Source organism: Natrix helvetica (genome assembly GCF_964273705.1).
Source record: "Natrix helvetica genome assembly, chromosome: 8".
NCBI lineage: Eukaryota > Metazoa > Chordata > Lepidosauria > Squamata > Natricidae > Natrix > Natrix helvetica.
Window position 1 is genome coordinate 25,825,586 of NC_138559.1, and position 22,013 is coordinate 25,847,598.

The following is a 22,013-nucleotide window of genomic DNA, read 5'->3' on the forward strand; positions in this document are numbered from 1 at the left end:
TGCAAAAATGCATGTAGAAAAATAGGAACCACCTTTGGTGGGAAGGCAACAGCGTTCTGTGTGTCTTTGATGTTGAATCCATGACCACAGAGACGTCTTGGACAGTACTGGCTCTTCGGCTTAGAAACGGAGATGAGCACCGTCCCTTAGAGTCGGGAACGACTAGCAGATATGTGCGAGGAGAACCTTTACTCTATCATCTATCTATCTATCTATCTATCTATCTATCTATCTATCTATCTATCTATCTATCTATCATCTATCTATCTATCTATCTATCATCTATCTATCTATCTATCTATCTACCTACCTACCTACCTACCTACCTACCTACCTACCTATCACTGCATAATTTTCTTTCTCTTTCGCCTCTCTTCTCTCTCGTCTGTCTGTCTGTCTATCTTTCTATCTATCTACCACATTTAAGCATCACCTATCTCACTCTCAGAGAGACTGTACAGGTAAGTCCTCGAGTCGTGGCTATTTGTTTAGTGACTATTCAAACACCATTGAAAAGACTGACTTACAATCAGTCCTCGCACCTATGACCACTGCAGCATTCCCCACAGTCACACGACCCAAATTTGGACGCTTGGCAAAATTTGGGCACCTTGCTCGCCTTGTGGGCGGGTGAGAAACTTCCCCACCCCAACAGGGGAGATTAAAAGGATGGTGCAGAGAGTGCCAGGTGAAAGGGGCACGTTTTGGGTGGCATATGCTGAAATCTAAGAGGGGGGGGGAGGGGCAGAACCACGCCCCTTTTCACTGGATTCAGCCTATTTGGGATTTTCAGTTCTGATGGGATGTCCACTGAAGATGTGGCAAAGCGGGGTCCCCCAGGGAATGTGAGGTCACGCGGGGAGCTGGGACTGCTGGTTCCCCACAAGCCCAGTTTTGGGTGAGGGACCCCTGTTTTCACCCCACCCAGACTGGCTCTGTTGAGACCCCTGAAGCTCCGTCGCCTTCCCGATCCCCAAATTGGAATCGTGACTTTTCTCTTTGTCTGAAAAGAAAAAAGAAAAGAAACTGAATTGGGCACCCCGAGTGGCATTTGCAAGCCCCGCTGCACGCATCTGCCAGGGAAACCGGCCAGATGTGCCCGCATCTGCAAGCCGGCACCTGGGAAAACCCTCCGGCTCGCCCGCGACCTGCTCGGATCCGCCTGCTTTTCCGCGCTGGTGCAGCCCACCCTCGGGGAGGGGGCGTCCTGGGTGCCCCCCCTCGTAGTAGCCCCTCCCCTCGTCCGTGACGTCAGCCGCCGGGCTCCAGCTCCCCGGCTCCTTGGCCGCAGTCGGAGTCCGGGCACCGTGCGGGCGACCATGAGCTGCGGACGGCTGATCTCCCTGGCGCTGCTGGGCTGCCTCCTGCTCGCCAGCTCCTGCGGCGGAGGTGAGTAGGGGGCGCCCCGGGCTGGACGGGAGGCTCTCGCCACCAGACCCAAGGCTCCATCCAGCCTCTTGCAGCTGGCACCGGGGTTACAACCAGTTTGGGTTGCCCGCTGCAAGCGCGCGTCTGGCGCTCTTCAAGCCCGGCGCGCCTGCTTTGATGAATGGGGGGCGGCTCCCGGAGCCCCTCCAGTTCCAAGCGAGCCCTGGAGGTGCCCGCGTGGGAAGGGGGTGCCCAGCCTTGGAGGTGCCTGTATGGGAAGGGGGCGCCCTGTTCTGGAGGTGCCCGTGTGGGAAGGGGGTGCCCAGCCATAGAGCTGCCTGCGTGGGAAGGGGGTGCCCGGCTTGCCCGCCCTCCCTCCCACCCATTCACCCACCCGAGGATGGTTTTTGGCTAGGCAGGGCGCGCGAGTCCCACCCGGTTGCCGGAGAGAGAGGGCGTCTTTCGCGCTCTCGGGCTTAGCACCGTTGGAGAACACACCCACCTTCCTCCTTCCCTCCGCCTCTACTCTACTCCAGGGTGCAGCAGCTGCTGCTACAACCGCTTTGCAACTAGTGGAGGGAAAGGGGCGGGGTGCGCGGAGGTGGAAAAGAAAAGGGAAGGCGCAAAAGCAACGGAGTTGGGGCGTTGGGAGTGAGGGGGCGAGGGGTGGAAGGCTGGGGAGAATCCCCCCAAAACTCAGACCCTGCAAGAGCCCCGTCCGTCCCCTCTCCGCTTTGATTTACGACCCCAAGTTGGCCGCGCATTCATATGGGCACCGCCTGTTCTGCTGGGGAAAATGCGGCGGGCGGGCGAGGGAGAAAGGGATCGCCCCCCTCCCCGGGGGGAAGGGGATTCCCTAGGACGACCCCCCGGCCTCGACCCCACCCACCCCGCTTCCAAGGCGCGGAGACCGAAGGAGGGGAGGGGGCGGCAGGAGGCGGGTCCGCCTTTGCTGCAGTCTCGTTCGGGCGGGGAGGGATTTTTTGCCAAGCCTGCTCGGGGACCCCTCCCACAAAACCGGTTGGCGTGGTGGCCACCGGCTGGGGATCATGAGCCTTGTAGTCCTGCTCGTTGAGCAGGAACCCAGCTGAGCCGGACGGCATTGCCCGAGACTCGCTTGCCAACCGCGTTGAGCCCAGGGCGGCGACCGACCCAACCCTTATCCATTTTGGGGGGAGGGGGAAATGCAGCGTCCTTCCCGGGGCTTCGTGTGGCCCACGCCCCCCTTTGCTCGTTGCAAATGCGGTTGCTTGGCAAAGGGTGGAGCCCAGCCCGGCACCAGCTGCTCCGCAGGAAAAGATCTGGCTGGTAGCGGGAGGGTGATGAAGCCCCCTCCCCACTTCTCGGTTCTGCAACCTTTGTTCCACCTTGCCCGCAAAGAAGCAGAGTTAAACCTCCTGCCTCCGAGAGGTAGAACAGGGTTGGGAGGGTGGGTTTCCAACCCCCCCCCCAGAAGAATGCCAAGCCCAGAGCTGGCTTGGCATTTTAGAAGGATGGGTGGTGGCTGGTGGTGCAAGTGAGCGTCCCCCCGCCCCCCACCCCAAACAGGTGGCTGGGCTTCCTATCTTCCCTGGTCGGCCCCTCCCTGCCCATGGAGAGCAGGGCACTGAAGGAGTGGATTCCGGGCACATGCCCTCCCACCTGCCGACTGTGCATGCCTGGGCCTCCTTGCTAGGCTGCTGGCGGTGCTGGCGGTGGCACATTTTTGACATTTGATGCCGGGCGGGCGTCTTCGGTGGTGGTGTTCTCCCAAGGCTGAGATGCCTTCTCTTCCACACCCAGAGAAGTGCCAACTATCTCCCTCTTCCATCTGCCTGTCCATCCTTAATTCAAGATGGCAGAAATCTCAGCTGCCCAAGGGCGTGGTGCCCGGGGCTCAAAACAAGACATCTGTAGGGCCGTAAAGATTTTAAAACAAGGAGGAGACCTTGTGCCTTTTGCAACTCTCTTCCCCTGTGCCAAGCCTTTCTACAAGATTAGCTGGCATCTCCTTTGCGTTTCCAACTGCTGGGTCATGCCCTGTTCAGGGAACATGTGGATTTTTCTTCTTCTTTTCCTATCCCGGTTACATATTCAGAAAGACTTGTGATGGGGAAGAAGTTTCGTAAAGCAAACAATGTATGGAAATTGAAAAAGGGCCCGTGTGTTTTGGCTAGTTTTGCCTGATTTCTCAGGGAAGTATTTATAACCGGTGGGGGGGGTGGGATGGTGCCAACAATTTCCAGGGCTGCATTTGGCCTGGGAACAAGCTGTGCATTAAAATATGTAGAAGTTTTTTCAAGGAGGAAAAGTGTGGACTTCGGCAATGGGAAAAGAAGGAATCCCGTCCTGCCGGCAGCTTTGCTTTGCAAAACCTTGCAGTTCTTTCAATTAATAGTCATGGAAAGGTGAGGGGGAAGAAGGAACATGCTGGATGAAGCCTTATTCCTTCCTAAATGTTCTTAGAAAATAAAAATTGAGGGGGACTTGTTAGTCCTGTGCTTTGTCCATTGCTCAGAAGGTGAAGACAAGGGGGGGGGGAAACCAGGTGATGGAGAACGTATTTGGGATTGAATAACTCAAATTGCTTTCTGCATAAAACCATATTTTGTGTCCGGCCACGCCCTTCCAAACACCCAGTTTGCGAAACTGCTCACTGCGGGACGGCTGTGGGCTTGTATTTTATGCGATACGGGCGGTTTGCGATGCTCAATTCAAATCAATACCTAGGGCAAATTTCATCAAACGCTAACGTCAGGCACATAAATGCATCCAGCTCTTTGGCATCCTTTCTCCAGGGACTGCATTTGAGATCAACATCTTTTTTAAAAAAGGAGGGAGGGTTGCTTTTAAGCTGTTTTCCTGGATGTTAGGCATGAAGGCAGGATGAGCGTCTTCGCAGGGGGAAGAGGTGAACCCGTCGGTGGGAAAAAAAATCAATGGAGTTTTGCCCTTTTTTGATCTTATGTGATGGGAAACCGTCAGCATCTCTATTGGGTTCATGCCAGTAAGATAGATCTCTTCTGAGTAGTCTTCAAGGGCAGCCCCACATAGAGCACATTGCAGTAGTCTGTTCATGGGTGGGTGGAAGTGAGAGGAGTAACCATCTCCAATGTATTGGCTCATAACCTATTTCCAGGATCTTCTAGCATTGATCTTTAGGCCTTGTGGAAACTTCTGCTTCTGGGACCATGTTCCTCAGCTTGCCAACTTTCGGACACATGGATGTCAACTCACAGAATTCAGCCATCCTGACTGGGGGATTCTGGGAGTTGAAGTCCACATGAAATCCAACCAACCTATGTTCTGTTGATGAGATTTCTCATCCTGCTTCATCTTCTGTTCTCCTTTCGGGAAATCATTTTGACCATGGCCATGCCATCTGGGACATCGGGCAAAGTGTCCACTAGAAATTCTTTCCAGCTTGGAAAAAACAATTGGACATACCCCAAAGGTGCTTTTTTTTTCAGGAGGCAACTGGACATCCTTGTTTTTCTTTGAAGACGTTTCACTTTTCATCCAAGAAGCTTCTTCAGCTCTGACTGGATGGTGGGGACATACAAAACCTTGAAGAAGGAACCCTTGTGTTCCATCTTTCTTCTCAATTTCTTTCTGGGTTGGATGTCCCAGGTTTGTCTCTGTCTTCAGGTGTTGTGGCCAGCACAGCTGGCAGTAGATTCAGACAGTGAGGAGGTTGGGGAGGGACATGGGCCAGTCCTGGAGTCTGGGGAAGGCTCTGATGAGGGCTCTATGTCGGAGGCAGAGAGGGGACCAGGGCCATCTGACTGTTATCAGCTGCCTTCAGAGTCAGACATCAGTGGGGCAGAAGAACAGCTGGAGCCTGTTCCCAGGGTGTGCATGCGCAGAGTTGTCAGACGAAGGGAAGAGCTAAAGAACCGGGGACGACTTGGGAGTAAGGCCACAGGTGGATAATGAATGGCCCCTCCCAGAGGAAATAAAAGAGGAACTAAAGAGGAGTGGAGTTTGCAGGAGGCCATGAGTTCGCTTAATTGGTTTTTGACTCTCCGAGACTCCTTGCCACGTTTTGCAGAGATCGGCCTGGCAGCTCTCCAAGCCAGAGAAGGTCTGTGAATGTATATCCTTCCTTGAAAGACTTTGCTGGATGTGAAGGAGCAGAATTCACAGGATATTAATAAAAGCGGTTTTTTTCAGGACAAGGAGTTTGTTTCATGCTCTTGGGAAGCCTGGATCAGAACATAAGGTGCCTACCTGTCTTGACAATAGAGTGTTTAAAGTTGTTTTAAAGGTGTCCGAACATTGAAAGAATTAACTCAATGAGTCAACAGAATCATGGCAAAGAGGCCACTGTTATTAGCTTCTCTTTACAGGTCTGAGTAGTGTCAATTAAGTTTGGCAGATGAGGGCAGTCTAAAGCATCTCTGGTCTAGTGAAGAGAAGGGCCAGGGAAGACATGATAGCAGTTTTACAATATTTGAGGGGCTGCCACAGAGAGGAAGGGGCCAAGCTATTTTCCAAAAGCCCAGAGAAGGAATAATGGATGGAAACTGACCAAGGAGAGATTCAACCTGGAAATAAGGAGGAATTTTCTGACAGTGAGAACAATTAACCCATGGAGCAGAAGTTGCCTTCAGAAATTGTGGGAGTTTCATCCCTGGAGGCTTTCAAGAAGAGACTGACTGCCATTTGTCAGAAATGGTGTAGGGTCTCCGGCTTGGACAGGGGGTTGGACTAGATGACCTGCAAGGTCCCTTCCAACTCTGTCAATCTGTTAAAGTACATGTTCACCACTACAGCTTTCCCTGCTCACTTCTCACAACCTTGCACACGTTCCTAATCACACCCGATAGGTATGGAAATAGCCAGTCCTGAGACTGACTCACCCCTCCGGTTGGTTGTTTCCCTTGAATGGGGGCCAACGGAGATCATCAGACAACAATTTTGGAGGAGATCCAGAGGGCTTGATCTAAAATTCCACCCTCTGCTTCGAATTCCCTGCCTGATGCTATTACCTTCGTGGTGGGGGAGGGAGGGGAGGGAGGATTTGAAAACTATTTAAGAACTCCTCCCATCCAAGAGAAGCACGAGAGTGAAAGTTGGAGAAGGAAGAATTTCACATCTAAAGAGTCGCTTAGTGACATTTCGAAGTTATGACTTACCTGGAAAAAGGAAGCTACAACCCGGTTCTGAAGTTCAGATGGATTTTGTCCCACCACCATTGTCCCAGAACTGCACTTCTGGCCCTCAGCAACACAACCACAGTCACAGCTGATGTTTGCAACAACCTCTAATCACGTGAATACATTTTATGACCGTTTTTTCTGAAAAGCGGAAGTTACTTCCAATGGGGAGCATACAATGCTAGAGAGAAGAATGGGTTCTCTTAATGACCGCTGCGTCTGCTTGGCTTCCCAACCGCTGGGCCCAGGATGGCGGGTTTAGGTCGGGATTTATGGCCATCACAAGATACGATCATAATGGCTCTAGGCTCCATTACGGTTGTATGTTGAGGACTACAGAGTACCTGTAATACAATTCCATGCCCAGTAGTCATTGAATTGATCAACTTATTGGGGGGGGGGGGAGCCATCAGGATCAGCAGTTACTTTTTAGAGCACCCCAGCACTCTGAAACCAATTTAATTCTCTGTTTTGAAGGAATGTGGAGAATTTGGGCAGGGTGCAGATATTGAGGAATTTAGCCTTACCTGGTATAGCCTCCATATACTTAACCATGCAATGAAATCACAAATATCGAGAGAACATCAGCAAGCGAGGGAGAATTGCTTTGAAAATGTGTCCATTGATTGTGGTAATTAAAGGCACACTCTCCACTGCATGGATTGGTGTGCCGCTTTCCCCTCTCTATTTTTTAACAATTTTACGGAAGAGGTGCAAATGCGGTCTTTGGTTGGATGGATGGAGGGGAAAGAAAGAGAGAGAGAGAGAGAGAAGAAAGGAAATAAAGAAAGGAAGGAAGGAAAGAAAGAAAGAGAAAGAAAGAGAGAAAGGGGAAAAGAGGAAAGAAAGGGGAAAAGAGAAAAGAGAGAGAAAGAGAGAAAGAAAAAGAAAGGAAAGAAGGAAAAAGAAAGAAAGAAGAAAGAAAGAAAGAAAGAAAGAGAAGAAAGGCAAAACTTTCGGAGTCAAAGGAGGCTTATGATGTCAAACAAAAAACAGGAATGTTAGCTTTGGGGCAGTAAAAGTTTGACTCTGAACTCTGTGCAACCTTTCTTGATCATTCTCCCTTCCGCTTTAATGAGGAATTATAGAAAATCATAGCAAAGCTCCATTAGGTCCCTGTTCTTTCCCTCCAGAATTTTTAAAAAATGAGATTTGGTCCAGCCTTGCAATTGTCTGTCTAAAAAAAATCAGGGACGAAACCTAGCAGTTCAAAAGCACATAAAAAAAGGCAAGTAGAAAAATAGGAACCACCTTTGGTGTGAAGGAACCACCTTTGGCGTTGCGTCATGCCGGCCACATGACCACGGAGACGTCTTCAGACAGTGCTGGCTCTTTGGCTTTGAAATGGAGATGAGCACCGCCCCCTAGAGTTGGGAACGACTAGGACATATGTGTGAGGGGAACCTTTACCTTACCTATACAGTAGAATTCAATATAGTTCCTGTCCTGGGATAGAAGCTGTTTTTCAGCCTATTTGCCCTTGTTTTTATTGTCCTGTACCGTCTGCCAGATGGTAATAGTTCAAAAAAAAAAAAGGCTGCCCAGGATGAGATGGATCTTTAAGGATGTTTTGAACTTTTTTAAGGCAGCGGGAGCTAGAAAGCTCTTCCAAGGAGGGGAGAGGGGCAACCCATATTCCTCTGGGCAATGACATTGACCCTCTGGAGTGCTCTCCTATCTGCCACTGGGCAATTGGCAAACCAGACACAGGTGCAATAAGTCAAAATACTCTCTATAGTGCAGCAGTAGAAGGTCAGTCTCCGTTTAAAAAGCACCTTGCCTGTAATTTGCAAATGGCAGCGTAACAGCCACACCGAATAGAACCCAAACCAGCAGCCCCTGATATATAAAAGTATCCGTCTTGTATTCTCCTCGTTGAATCGGGTCCACTGGGAGAAAAGCCAAGCTTTTCCTTCTAGGGAGAATTCTTCTCTCCCAGCAAACTTTCTTGCGTTGTCTTTTTTTATCCTCTCCAGATGCTATTTTTTCACCCTTCTGGCATGTCCGCAATTCTCTCCCCCACCCCACCCCATCCCAGTAGCCTGGCCTTGTCTCTGTCCTCTCCTTATTGACAGGCAATTAATTCTCAGATTAATTTATCCCCTCCTGGGAACTAGACTTCCCTTGCCTGCTTCCTTTCGTTGCTGCTTCCTGCAGGAAGCAGAAGGACATTCTCTGTCTGGCTTGGGACCCTTCGTCTCAATCATTTCTTCTCCTGGCCTCAGGGAGCGGTCAGTGCTCCAGTGGGCTTGGCTGCTGGCGAGGATTGCGTCCCGACCGTTCCCAAGCAGGCTAAATATGGTTAATTGGAGTCCCGGGAAACCTGCCCCAGAGTGAGTCAGAATAGAATAGAATAGAACGGAATTCTTTATTGGCCAAGTGTGGTTGGACACGCAAGGGATTTGTCTTTGGTGCAGATGCTCTCAGTGTACATAAAAAGACAAGATACATTCCTCAAGAATCATAAAAGTACAACACTTAATGATAGTCATAGATTGCAAATAAACGATCAGGAAACAATATTAATATAAGTCGTAAGGATATAAGCAATAAAGTTACAGTCCAGTAGTCCTAAGTGGGAGGAGATGGGTGAGAGGAAGGATGAGAAGAGTAATAGTAATACTAATGCAGCCTTAGTGAATGGTTTGACAGTGGTGAGGGAATTAGTTGTTTAGCAGAGTGATGGCGTTTGGGGAAAAAAACATCCTTGTGTCTAGTTGTCTTGGTGTGCAGTGCTCTAAAGTGTCGTTTTGAGGGCAGGAGTTGAAACAATTTAGGTCCAAGATGCGAGGGGTCTGTAGATATTTTCATGGCCCTCTTTTTGACTCGTGCAATGTACAGGCGTTGTGCTTCTCTCGCGACCCCCGTCCTCATTCTGTGCAGTGCATCTCGTTCGGACGTTTGCTTGGGGAAGAGCAATGTGGGGGCCTGAGCTGACTTTGCCATCAGATCCCGAGGGCCTTTTGCTTCTCAGGGTCCCTGGGAGCATGCCGAGGTTCCTTGCTGTCTGTGTGGAGTAGAAATGAGGAGCTAAACTTTGCACGCTTGGGGGAGCCTACCGCATTTCCCCCAAAATAAGACAGGGTCTTATTTTCTTTTGACCCCTGAAATAAGTGCTTGGCTTTATTTTGGGGGTCGTCTTGTTAGTTTTGAGGTGCAGGAGGAGGAGGCGAGCGTGGTCACCTCATGGTCTCCTCATTAGCGTGACAGAAGGGGCGCTATGATGGGTTCTGGATCCCGTCGCAACCGGTATGCTGCGATGTGGCCATCCATCCACGTGCATGGGTGCTGCGCATGCATGCGCAACCACTGTCCTGCGATGCTCCAGCTGCTCAGTAGAGCATCGCGCAGGTGCCATATGCTGCATGCGCAAATGGCCCGGTTGGCTCAAATACAGGTAAGGAATGTGGGTGGGTGGGCTCTCCAGATCACCATTCTGGCGCGGTGCCTAGGGTTGTGGGAGCGGCCATTAGGTAAGGGGGTGTAGGTGCATGGGGCAAATTCCCCCCTTCCTTTCCCCGCCTTCAGCCTCACCTCCTCACCTCGTCTTGTTTGTACGGCAAGCAATCAGATGAAATGTGGGGACTGGCTTCACTTGCGTTTAAATTTGGGGGGGGGGTGGATTATTTTCAGGGGAGGGCTTATTATTTTTGAGGCGCAGGAGGCGGCAAGCATGGTCAGTTCCTGGCTGCTGCTGTGTTGCAATATTTTTGAGGAGGGCTTATTTTAGCGCATGCTCTCAAAAGCCTGATTGGTCTTTTTATCCGGGGAGGTGTTATTTTAGGGGAAACAGGGTAGAAAATTTTTTTCCTGAGATGTTTTTGCAGAAAAAGCAAAAACCACTATTTGGGAAGAGGGCACGTTTGAGAATCACAGCCCTCCCATAAATTGGAGTCGAAGCCGCCTCTGCCCCCCACCCATGCTCCTTTCCCTTAAAAGATCTGTGGTTGTTTTTCTGTTTTAGCTCTCTGGCAAGTGACACCTGATGAGGCCAATCCTTCAGGGGGCCTTTTGGGGGCTGATAACCTCGGAGTCTGTCCTGTGACTTGCTCCAGTTCTCCTTTTAAAGCCCTTGCAACTGCCACTTGGCTTCATTTGATTCTTTGGCGGGGATTTATGAGCTGGAGAAAGAAATCCTGTCTTTTCTTCCTTTCATCTCCTTCCAAGCAGCTTTATGGAGTGACCCCGGGGTTGCCATGTTGTGAGAAACAAGACGACGCTTTATCATTGCTCCCTATGTTTCAGGGAGATGCTTAGACCTCTTGATCCTCTCTTTGGATGATTGGTGTCTCCTTGTTCAAAGTCCTCCAGGCCAGTGGTGGGATTCAATTTTTTTTTACTACTGGTTCTGTGGGTGTGGCTTGGTGGGCGTGGGAGGGGAAGGATATTGCAAAATCCCCATTCCCTCCTGATCAGCTGAGCCAGAGGTGGTATTTACCATTCTCCAAACTACTCAAAATTTCTGCTACCGGTTCTCCAGAACTGGTCAGAACCTGCTGAATGCCACCTCTGCTCCAGGCCTTGGCCAAGAGGAGGGTCAAATGATGGCTTTTTGATCACTTCATGCAACTCCGCACTCTGTCTGGATTGTCCAAGCTTCCATTCTGGATCTCCCTTGCTGGAAGATTCTTGCTGGAGACAATCTAGAAATTGATTTTGCTTCTGTATCATTTCTGGTTTCAATTGCACCTTTTCAGCCCAGAGTGAAAAGTGTGATATTTTCCATTTAAAAAACCCACCTTAATTTAATGTTTTGGCCAATCAGCTTTTGCTTTACAATACTGGTTGTTGTTTTTTTGAGGGTGGTCCATGTTCTCCAGATCATCTCAACCATCAATTTCCCCAGGAAGGCTTCACCTGGTCAGAAGAACCTAGTCTAATCTTTTGTGACAACTGCAAGTTTCTCCTGTCCTCCAGAACAGGGGTCTCCAACCTTGGCAACTTTAAGCCTGGTGAAGCTCAAGTCTCAGAATTCTGGGAGTTGAAGTCTACGCGGTTTAAAGTTCCCAAGGTTAGAGTCCCCTCCTCAGGAAGGCCTTCTTGGCCGAATCTTGACTGATGCTTCCTTGAAGAGGCTGTTCCAAGCTTTGCAGAGATTTCCAGAAGGGGTGGACTAGGTTCAGATCTGGTCACTCTTGTTCCTGAAGAAGAAAAGGGAGTAGGGTCTTCCTTGCTTTCTTTGCCTGGGCAATTCTAGGTGGGCGTTTGGAATGGGGAGAAATTTGGGGAGAGAATAGAGCCTCTATTCCCAGCTCCTTTTCTCGGCAGCCTTTTGAGTTGTTTAGAAAGTTTCCCCCAGGATCCTTGGGGGCCTTCTCGCCTTCAATCAAGCCATTGTGTTGGGTGGCGGGGGGCTGCCCCTATTTTTCTGCAGGAAGGTGGAAATTTGCTTCTAAACTTTGCTCCCAGCCTGATGGGAAATGCCCAAGGGCTGATTCCGTCAGAAGGAAGCGGGCCTTCCAAAATCAGAAATCCCTCCAGCAGCAAAGCTCCTTTTGTCTGTGGGTCTGCCCTCCCTCACTTCAGGCTGGCTGCCCCTCTGTTTTGCCAACTGGCCCATCTCTCCTCTGGACACCCCCTGCTTCCGCAAGAGTGTTGGCAACAGCTGCTCTGACGTGCCAGCCGCCAGCCTTGTGCCAGCTTTGGAACAGCAGAAGAACAAAAGATTGGCTTTCTGACTTGTGCCCAGTGGCACGTGTTGGACATTCCTGGCGCATGAGCTGGTTGTGCAGGCCGGAAGTCATCCAGCAGGCCAGTCTGGACAGCGAGAGGACACAACCAAGTGTGGTCCTCCCGACTGCAAAACCTTCGCCTTTCTGCCTGTTTTCCCAACCAAAACTTGCTCTGAGAAAGTGGTTAAATCTCAAAACTGGATTGTTCAATCTAACTCTGCTTTGGACTTGAAGGATAATCAGCTTTGTTTCCTACATTTGTATCATGGAGCCGCTATAACTTTCAAGCAGGAGGAGGTAATGGGACTTTGCAATTCTGGTGAGTTCAAATGATTGAGTTTTTCAACATGCAAGTGAGGGACTATTGATTTGAATTGCAATGGAAGGAGTGATGCATTGGCTCATTTTGGGTAGGATCCTACAAGAATTTCCCCCCATCTCAGGTTGGTTTTCTCGACATCAGCTGAATGCCAACTTCTGCACCATCAACTGAGGCATCCTGTTATGGCCCACCAGTGGCCTGTGGAGCTGGCAGCAGATTCGGACAGTGAGGAGGTTGGGGAGGAAGATGGGCCAGTCCTGGAGTCTGGGGAAGGCTCTAATGAGGGCTCTGTGTTGGAGGCAGAGAGGGGGCCAGGGCCTTCTGACAGTTATCAGCTGCCTTTAGAGTCAGACATCAGTGGGGCAGAAGAACAGCTGGAGCCTGTTTCCAGTGTGTGCATGCACAGAGTTGCCAGATGAAGGGAACAGTTAAAGAACAGGGGTCAACTTGGGAGTATGGCCCCTCCCAGAGGAAATAAAAGAGGAGCGAAAGGGGAGTGGAGTTTGCAGGAGAACATTAGTTCGCTTCATTGGTTTGTGACTCTCTGTGACTCCTGGCCAAGTTTTGCAGATATCGGCTTGGCAGCTCTCCAAGCCAGAGAAGGTCTGTGACTGTAAATCCTCCCTCGAAAGACTTTGCTGGATGTGAATGAGCAGAATTCACAGTCAATTAATAAAAGGGTTTTTTGTCAGGACCAGGAGTTTGTTTCCTGCTCTCGGGAATCCTTGATCAGAACACGTCCATCCATCTTTTGCGAGTCTCCTAAAGCTGTTTTCTCTCCACTCTGCTGGTTGGTCCCAAATCCACATCAGGCTTTCCTTGGTGGTGATTATCCCAACTTCATTGGCTCTGGAATGAGGGCAGCCCTTTAGATGGCACTCTTGGAGTTCCCCATCCACTCTTTTGGCTGAGCTGCAGAACCTTCAAGGATGGTCCATCCTACAGCACATGAACCTGTGACACCTTCATGGTCTGGAATGAACTGGGGCTCCCAAGGACCACCTTCCAGAGGTCCAGCATTGGCTGTTTTATGCCCTGAAGCTTGTTTTCTTCCCCGGGACCAAGGCTTACCAGCCTCCCCCAAGGCCCTGCCCTAACACCGGATCGATGGAAGCCCATTACTTCTCCCCTGGACTGCGGCCAGCGACTCCATTAATTGGCATGGAGCTGGAAAGAACCTCAGCCACCGACCCATCAGTGAGCAGCCCTGGCTTCACCCATGGAGATCTTTTGAGGACTCATCAAACGGGGTGGGTGGAGGGGGAAGTTATCTAGACGGCTATCTGGATTGTTTACTCAGCTCTTTTTTTTTCTAATGGTGTCCAGCTCCATCCACACATCTTAATTAATGCTTCCCTTCCTGACTCTCTGTCTCTCTTTCTCTCCCTCCCTCCCTCCATCTCTTCTTCCCCCTCTCTCTCCTTCCATCCCTCTCCTTCCCTCTCTCCTTCCATCCCTCCCCCTCTCCTTTCCTCTCTCCTTTCATCCCTCCCCCTCTCCTTCCCTCCCTCTCTCTTCTTACCTCTCTCCCAACTCTCCATCCCTCCTTCCATCTCTCCTTCCTTCCCTCCCTCCCTCTCTCCCCTCCCTCCCTTTATCCTTCCCTCTCTCTCCTTCCCTCCCTCCTCCTCTCCCTCTTCTTCCTTCCCTCCCTCTCTCCTTCCATCTCTCCCTTTCTCTCCTCCTCTCCCTCCTCCTCTCTCTCCCCATCTTCCCTCCCTCTATCTCCTTCCCTCTTTCTCTCTCTCTTCTTCCCTCCCTCCCTCCCTCCGTGTCTCCTTCCATCCCTCCCTCTCTTCTCTCTTCCCATGCCCCCTTCTTACAATGTTGAGGCCCAGAGTCTCTACCGAGGAACAGCACACAAACCAGAGCAAATAAATAAAGACAACAAACTGCTGAAGCTTGTTCACCTCAGCCAGTCGGGCTTCTTCGTAAGGCCGGTTGCATGGAAACGTCACGCCTCATCATGTTCCACATTTGCTCAGTGCTGAAGGTCATCTGTGCTGCCTCTGGGGTTCTCCCTGGTGATGTCCAGCTGGGAAGGAGGTTGATTTGATTTGGGAAGAGACAAAAGCTTTGTTCTGGGCTACCAGAGAAGAAGCCGTTCAAGGAGCCACTAAATCATTGCCCGTGTTCCCCCAATTCTTCCCCCAGTTGGCTACCACCAAGCCAATTGAGAAGGAAGGGGAAAAATGAAGACTTCCTGCTAGCTTCCCATCAAAGACGAACCAAGTCTGGCTTCTTTTTGCTTTTTCTTGATCAGCCAAGGGAGTGAAGTTGTACCACCTTCTGCGGGAATCAGGTGCTCCAGGCCACCTACTTGGTAGTCCATCTTGGCTGGCTGGTCATATTTAACTTGCAACCCAGAGAGTTCTCCACCTCTGCCTAATTCATAGCTTGGTCCTCGTTCATGGGGATCTCATTATGGGCTTGCTAGTCCTTCATGGCAGCTGCTCCTTTTTTGGGGAGGAGATGGGATCAGTGGGATTCTCAATCCTCTCCTTGTCAGGGTCCTAAATAGCATCCAAAATTAAATCAGAGTCCAAGGCCAAAGAGTCCTCAAAGTTCCAATTGATTAAGAGAGCCTTGTTGGCACATCTGGGAAAACTTGAACCTGAAAGCTTCCTGGTTTTCCCCACCCAGTTGAAAGTTCAAGATCTTGCCCTCCCCACACCCACTCAAGCTTGACTCAGCCTTCCATCTTTCTGAGGTCCGTAAAATGAGGACCCAGATTGTTGGGGGCAAGAGGCTGACTCTGTTAACCACTTAGAGAGGGCTGTAAAAGCACTATGAAGTGGTATATAAATCTAAGTACTATTGCTAAGTGGGAAGGTGGGTAAAATGAGCACCCAGATTGCTGGGGGCAATGTGCTGATTCTGTAAACATCTTAGAGAGGGTGGGAAAGCACTGGGAAGCAGTGTATAAATCTAAGGGCTATCCCCTTCCATGATGCAACTGAATCCCCACCTGCCAAGTGCATAAATCACGCCCACCTGGTGAATGCCTTGGAAACCCAGCAGATGTTCAGCAAAGGCATGGGTTCCTGTCCAAATGGGAGGGGAAAGGATTGTAGGCCACACAAAATAGTTGGGTAGAGCTGCCAGGGAGAGGCGTCTCTCTCGAACAAGAATGGTTTTTTGTCCTGGATAGTCATCCCCAGCTTTGCACCTGCTCCTTTGCATAGAGCTGTGGGAAGTTTGCTGGTTTTGACGTTGATGGGAATGACCTTCTCTGGGCTGCTCTGGAGAGAATGGCAACTGCTACCCTTTAAAAAAGGGGGAAGAGAGCATAAGAGGACTCCGTTTTGGAGAGAATTTGATGATCAAACTCGGGACCGATGAAAAGAGGTTGGCCAAAGGGCGTGTGAAATCCTTTGGGCAACCAAAGTTGGGATGATGCTTTGGTGGGACCTTCAGAAGGTCCCTTCCAGCTCTGTTCTGACGGATTGATCGTTATTTATTTGGTGCTCCCTGGAGGAATTTCCTTCTAGAAAACTCCGAGAAGGATTCCTACAACACAAAAGGGTGCGTTCATATTTATACATTTTGGGAAAGGAGGAGAAATCGCACTTATGCCAAGATAGTAGATGACATAAGCACGAATACTTCTAATTAGCAAACCTCAAGTTATTTCCCCTGCCCGTCTACTGTTACTACCCTCAAGGAGGAGTTGTTGTCTTGAAAAGGAACCTTTCGGTTATGTTGCCATGGCAGTTGTGATAAAACGGACTGAGAACGGAAGATTTCAAGGTTGCGCCAGTTAGCATGTAGCCCTGCTATATTTATATCTGGTTAAGACGCTTCCATTCCTCCCAAAGATTGCTTTTGCTCACAGGAGGTCTGTGACCAGTTCACAAGGTTCCTAAGCGACCGTCATAAATCAAGGACTGGCTGTTTGGTTCCAATCTGCCTATAGAATTGATTTTCCTCATAGGGTAGGCATGGGGCCAGATACTGGGGGAAGCTAGATAGATATGACTGTAGCCAGGGGTGGGATTCAGCCGGTTTGGACTGGATCAGGTGAACTGGATGCTAATTTTGCATCTGGTTCGCTGTACCGTTAGTTGGAAGCACTGGCTGGCCCTGCCCCCCTCCCAGGAGTCTCCACGCGGCCTGTTCATCATGCCAGGTAAGGGCAGGGCAGGCGTGGGTTTCAAAAAATTTTAGAACCTCTTCTGTAGGTGTGGCCTGCTTTGTGGGAGTGGCTTGCCAGCCATGTGACCGAGTGGGAGTGGCTTGCCAGCCATGAGACTGGGTGGGAGTGGTCAACTTGTAAAATGTGGTGAAACTCACTTAACAACGCTCTTGCTTAGCAACCAAAATGTTGGGTCAGAAACTCTGGCATTTGAAGCACACAAGTCTTAAAGCTGTCAAGTTACAAAACCCTGGCACCCTTTTTTTCCCTTAAGAAAAAAAAACCCCAGGGGTGTTCAAACTTGACAGCTTTAAGACTTGTGGACTTCAACTCCCAGAATTCCTCCTCTCGCTCTTCATCTTGATGATGTGTGGACAGGCGGGGGGAGGGAGCTGGAACCGGTTCTAAACGGCACGGTAGATTCGTGGAACCTCTTCTATAGAAGAGGTTAGAACTGGCAGGAGCCCACCCCTGGTGCAGGGCCCACGTGGAGGCTCTGGGAGGACAAGAAACGGGCCTCCCGGAAGTCCAGAAATGGGTCTGTTTCCTGCCTCCGGAGCCTGGGGGAGGCCGTTTTCACCTTCCCGGAGGCTTGAGGAAAGCTTCCGCAGCCTGCAAAGGGTGAAAATACCCTTCCCCTGCCAGGGTACAGGAGGCTGAGTAGGCCACGCCCCCATGGCCAAGCCCACCCATCAACTGGGCAGATAATAACTGTTTGCTAAATGTTTTCAATCCCACCCCGGACTGAAGCCCTTAATTCTGTTTCCCCCCCCCTTTTTTTTTTTAACCCTCCAGGAGATGCAGAAGCAAATGTCGAAGTTTCCATGCCAGATGTGGTAGAAGCCGAAATTGGGGAGACGGTTGTAATTAACTGTGAGTTCTCTCTCCCAGAGAACAGCAGCTACGCTTACATCAACTGGTTTTCTGTAAGTCCCAAAAATTTTCTAGCTTTTTTGCCGGGGGGGGGGGTCAGAGGCTGAAGAAATGTTGGCTTCCGTGGGGTTCCACCAAAGGTGGACATCTATGAAAGCTTCGGAGTAACGCAGGGCTCTGGGGCAGCTGTGCTGTCTCATCCCTGCGCCTCCTGTTCCTGTGGGTTTATTCTTTTTGTTATCACGACTTTCCGTGTTTTTCCTTGGGCTCTTTCACGATCCTAACTTTTGCAAATCTTTTCTGGAGCTGTAAAATGGGCTTGGCACCATGTTGGTTCCAGAAATAAAGAGGTTTTGGTTGCTTCGAAGTTTTTTTCTTCTTTTAAAATAGGGACACGGTGGCTCAGTGGCTAAGACGCTGAGCTTGTCGATCGGAAAGGTCGGCGGTTCGAATCCCTAGCGCCGCATAACGGAGTGAGCTCCCGTTACTTGTCCCAGCTTCTGCCAACCCAGCAGTTCGAAAGCACGTAAAAAATGCAAGTAGAAAAAATAGGAACCACCTTTGGTGGGAAGGGAACAGCATTCTGTTCACCTTCGGCATTTAGTCTTTTAATTTAATTTAATTTAATTAGCACTTCTAGACCGCCCCCTCTCCCAAAAGGGACTCGGGGCGGTGTACAGTCCATATCAAAAACATCATACATAAAAACAATTAAAATTATTAGATGGATAAATACATAAATAGTCATGCCAGCCACATGACCACGGAGACGTCTTCGCACAGCGCTGGCTCTTTGGCTTTGAAACGGAGATTAGCACCGCCTCCTAGAGTCTGGAACGACTAGTACATATGTGCAAGGGGACCTTTACCTTTACTTTTAAGATAAAGTATTTCAAAGATGAAGTATTTTTATCTTTGGTTTTTATTGATTTTATTGTCATTTCTTTAATGGTTGTGAGCAGCCCAGGATCACTCAGAGTTGGGCAGCATACACGTTTTTTTTAAAAATACCACTGCTAATAATAATAATTCTGGAAGCGGCAAGCAGAGGAATAAAAAAGGGACAACTTCTTAGCTGTTCTAAATTGTTCATTTAAAATAAAAATAGTGGGAATTGATCCATTTTAAGGACAGGCTGGCTTGTAGAAAAAACGGCTTCTTGCATCAAGAAGTTGAACACTGCCCCCGTATGACGATTTATTTAAAATTCCTCTGGAGGAAAATTCTTACTCCTAGTTTTACAGAAGTTTCAATTATGCTCAATTTGATTTGTTATGCAAGCTGCCTTCCCCCAAAAGGTAAAAATAAATATGTTAAGGGTAAAATAAAATATGTTCTTTAAAATAAAATTGTTCTGGGTTATAATGCAGTTTAGGGATTAGCGTATTGTTCAAGTGGAATGCAATTACAGCAGAGATTCAGCCGGTTCTGACCAGTTCTGGAGAACCGATAGCGGAAATTTTGAGTACTTCAGAGAACTGGTAAATACCACTTCTGGCTGGCCCTGCCCCCATCTATTCTCTGCCTCCCGAGTCCCAGCTGATTGGGAGGAAATGGAGAATTTGCAGTATCCTTGCCCTGCCACGCCCACCAAGCCATGCCACACCCACTAAGCCACACCCACAGAACCGGAAGTAAAAAAATTTGAATCCCACCACTGAATTACTGGTAGTTCTCAACTTATGAGCACCATTGGAACCAGAACTTGGGTTGTTAAGCTGAGGCAGTTGTTAAATGAATCACGCACGATTTTGCAAACCTTTTGCCCCAGTTGCTAAGGGAATCACTGCTGTTCTTAAGTAAATCATAAGGTTGTTAAGTGAGTCCAACTTTCCTTCTTGGCTTGGCTTCGCTTGTCAGAAGGTTGCCAGTGATGAACGCAAGGTCCCAGGATGCTGCAATCTCCGTAAATTACGTGTCAATTTCCCAGCGACGACATCTGGCTTGGCTTGGGAAAATGCAACCAATTCACCTTGGGGTGGCCCATATCTCCAACCATGAATGGTGCTGATGCTCATGCGTTTTTCTCAGTCATTCAATCTTGGCTTGGATGCAACAAGTGTAATTCTTCCCAACCATCATTGGATGGACCTCAGGTCTTGATTCTGGTCTGCAGGTGGAGAAGACAGTCCCCCCAGGAGAACAGGAGGCGGCCTAAAATGGTCCACCTCCAGAGGTACCTACAGGATATGATCCAGATGCAGCAACCATAGTTGGTGCCCATAAAAATCAGACTCAGCTTAAGATTTCCCGTGGGTTGTGGCCTACAGTGGCCAGCAGAGCTGGTGGCAGATTCAGACAGTGAGGAGGTTGGGGAGGAACATGGGCCAGTCTTGGAATCGGGGGAAGGCTCTGATGAGGGCTCTGTGTCGGAGGCAGAGATGGAGACAGGGCCGTCCGACTGTCATCAGCTGCCTTCAGAGTTGGATTTCAGTGGGGCACAAGAACAGCTGGAGCCTGTACCCGGTGTGCACATGCGCAGACCTGCCAGAAGAAGGGAACAGCTATGGAACAAGGGCTGACTTGGGAGTAAAGGCACAGGTGGATGCTGAATGGCCCCTCCCATAGGGAATAAAGAGGAGCGAAAGGGGAGGGGAGTTTGCAGGAGACAATTCATTCGCTTAATTAGTGTGAAGATTTGTTCGTGATTCTCAGAGACTCCTTTGCCAAGTATTTTCTTGTACAGCGTTCCGTTTGGAAGATATCGGCCTGGCAGCTTTCCAAGCCTGATAAGGTTTGTGGTTGCAAATTCACCCTTGAAAGACTGTTTGCCGGGATTTTGCTGGATGAGAGGAATTCACATGAGCTGAATAAAAAGGGGATTTTGTCAGGACAAGGAATCTGCTTCGTGATTCGGTGAAGCCTAGGTCAGAACATCATGGTGGCTGGTGTCTTGATGGTTTTGCCCATCCTCTATGGACCCTCTGTGAGTTCTTCTTTGTCCTGAACTTCTCCCCTTTCTCTTGCTCACCCTCTTTCTCGGACTTTTCAGGGGGAAAAAATGGCACGGAAAAAAATCATCTCCTTGATCCAAGACAAAGAAGACTGGGCAGAAGACCAATATAGAGACCGGCTGAACATCGCCAAGGATTTCTCCCTCGTCATCAAGAAGGTCACTGTGCAAGATGCCAAGAACTACATCTGTCAAGTGGGGCTCGGCAGCCTCGGCGTCAGCGAGAACCAGACCAAGCTGCAGGTCTCGAGTGAGTGGCTCCAGCCCCACCTGATCCATATGTCACGTTTGAGGGGCTGGGTGGGGGATTTGCAAGGAAGGTCCAAGCGATAGAAAGCACCTTCCTTCAGCCGCACAGCCTGAACTCCCTCTTGGTCCTCTTCTCTTCCAGAAGCTCCAGAACTACCTGAGGTTCAGCTGGTGAAAGATGGATTTCGAGCCGCTGAACCCACTCCTCAAGAGGTAGGGATCGCTGTGGGTGTCAGGCCTGCAGCCATCTTTTCCTTTGGATCTTTGGCCTGCCACACTTTCTATTATTCCACTATGCCTTTTCTATGGTGGGAAAATGGGAGGGGGGATTGTATGGAGTTAGATAATATGCAGCCATAACAACATTCTTTCTAGAAAGCCAAGGTCATCCTTTGTCTCTGCACCTGGCCAGAACTGGATAGGTGGAATCATCGTGGCAGTGGGAGATTGGACCATGAAATGGACTTGTGGGTGTGGGGGAAGGATCTTGAACTTTCAACTGGATGGGGAAAACCGGGAAGCTTTCAGGGCATGGGAGTGCTGCGAACCCCCCCCCCCCCCCAAATGCAATGCGAGTACACACATTCTGTGCATGCATCCCCTGTGCATGCACGCTTGCATCCCCCGCATGTGCCCCGTGCATGTGCAGCAGAGACCAGCTGGCTAGTGGGAGGCGCGCATGGTGGAGCTGGGCTGGGGTGACAGCTGGCGTGCCCGCAAATAGGGCCCTGCACGCCACTTGTGGCACACGTGCATAGATTCGTCGTCACAGATATAGTCTGTACAAGCTGTATAGAAATCAAATCCTTTAGATCAGGAATGTCCAACCTTGGCAACTTCAAGAACTGTGGGCTTCAACTCTGGTAATTGAAGTCCACAAATCTTGAAGTTGTTGGCCATCCCTGCCTTAGATGATGGTTGCCAAAGGTGCCTTTGCCCAACCTTTCCTCCTTTAGCTCTCTAAAGGACATATCTATCTCCAACTTGGCATTTGATCCCTGAGCCCATATTAATATCTGAGCTCTTCACCCCTAAAGAACTGCAAGGGCTGATCTTGTCAACGATTCTATTCTTCAGATAGCAACCTGTACTGCCCGCAACGGCTACCCGGCTCCAAGCATCATATGGTACAAGAACAGGGAAGTCCTGCACCCCAAAGAGAAAGGTATGTCCTCCTGTTGATGTTCTCCAAAGGTCATCTCAGAGACGGAGCCTGGGGAAGGAACGAAGGAAGTGAGAAAGAGGAGGGAGGGAGGGAGAAAGGAAGGAAGGAGGGAAGGAGGAAAAAAGGAAGAAACTGAAA

General features: G+C 49.8%; 1 protein-coding gene across 1 annotated transcript in view; it reads left to right on the forward strand.

Annotated features, from left to right (window-relative positions):
- The first annotated feature begins 1,261 nt into the window (after nt 1–1,261).
- Nucleotides 1,262–22,013, forward strand: part of MCAM (melanoma cell adhesion molecule) — a 33,015-nt gene continuing 12,263 nt past the window's right edge. The window contains exons 1-5 of the mRNA XM_081960719.1: nt 1,262–1,389; nt 17,431–17,561; nt 20,501–20,711; nt 20,853–20,923; nt 21,788–21,875. Coding sequence (XP_081816845.1) covers nt 1,320–1,389; nt 17,431–17,561; nt 20,501–20,711; nt 20,853–20,923; nt 21,788–21,875 — 571 coding nt within the window. The 5' untranslated portion in view covers nt 1,262–1,319. The remainder of the gene's footprint in view (nt 1,390–17,430; nt 17,562–20,500; nt 20,712–20,852; nt 20,924–21,787; nt 21,876–22,013) is intronic.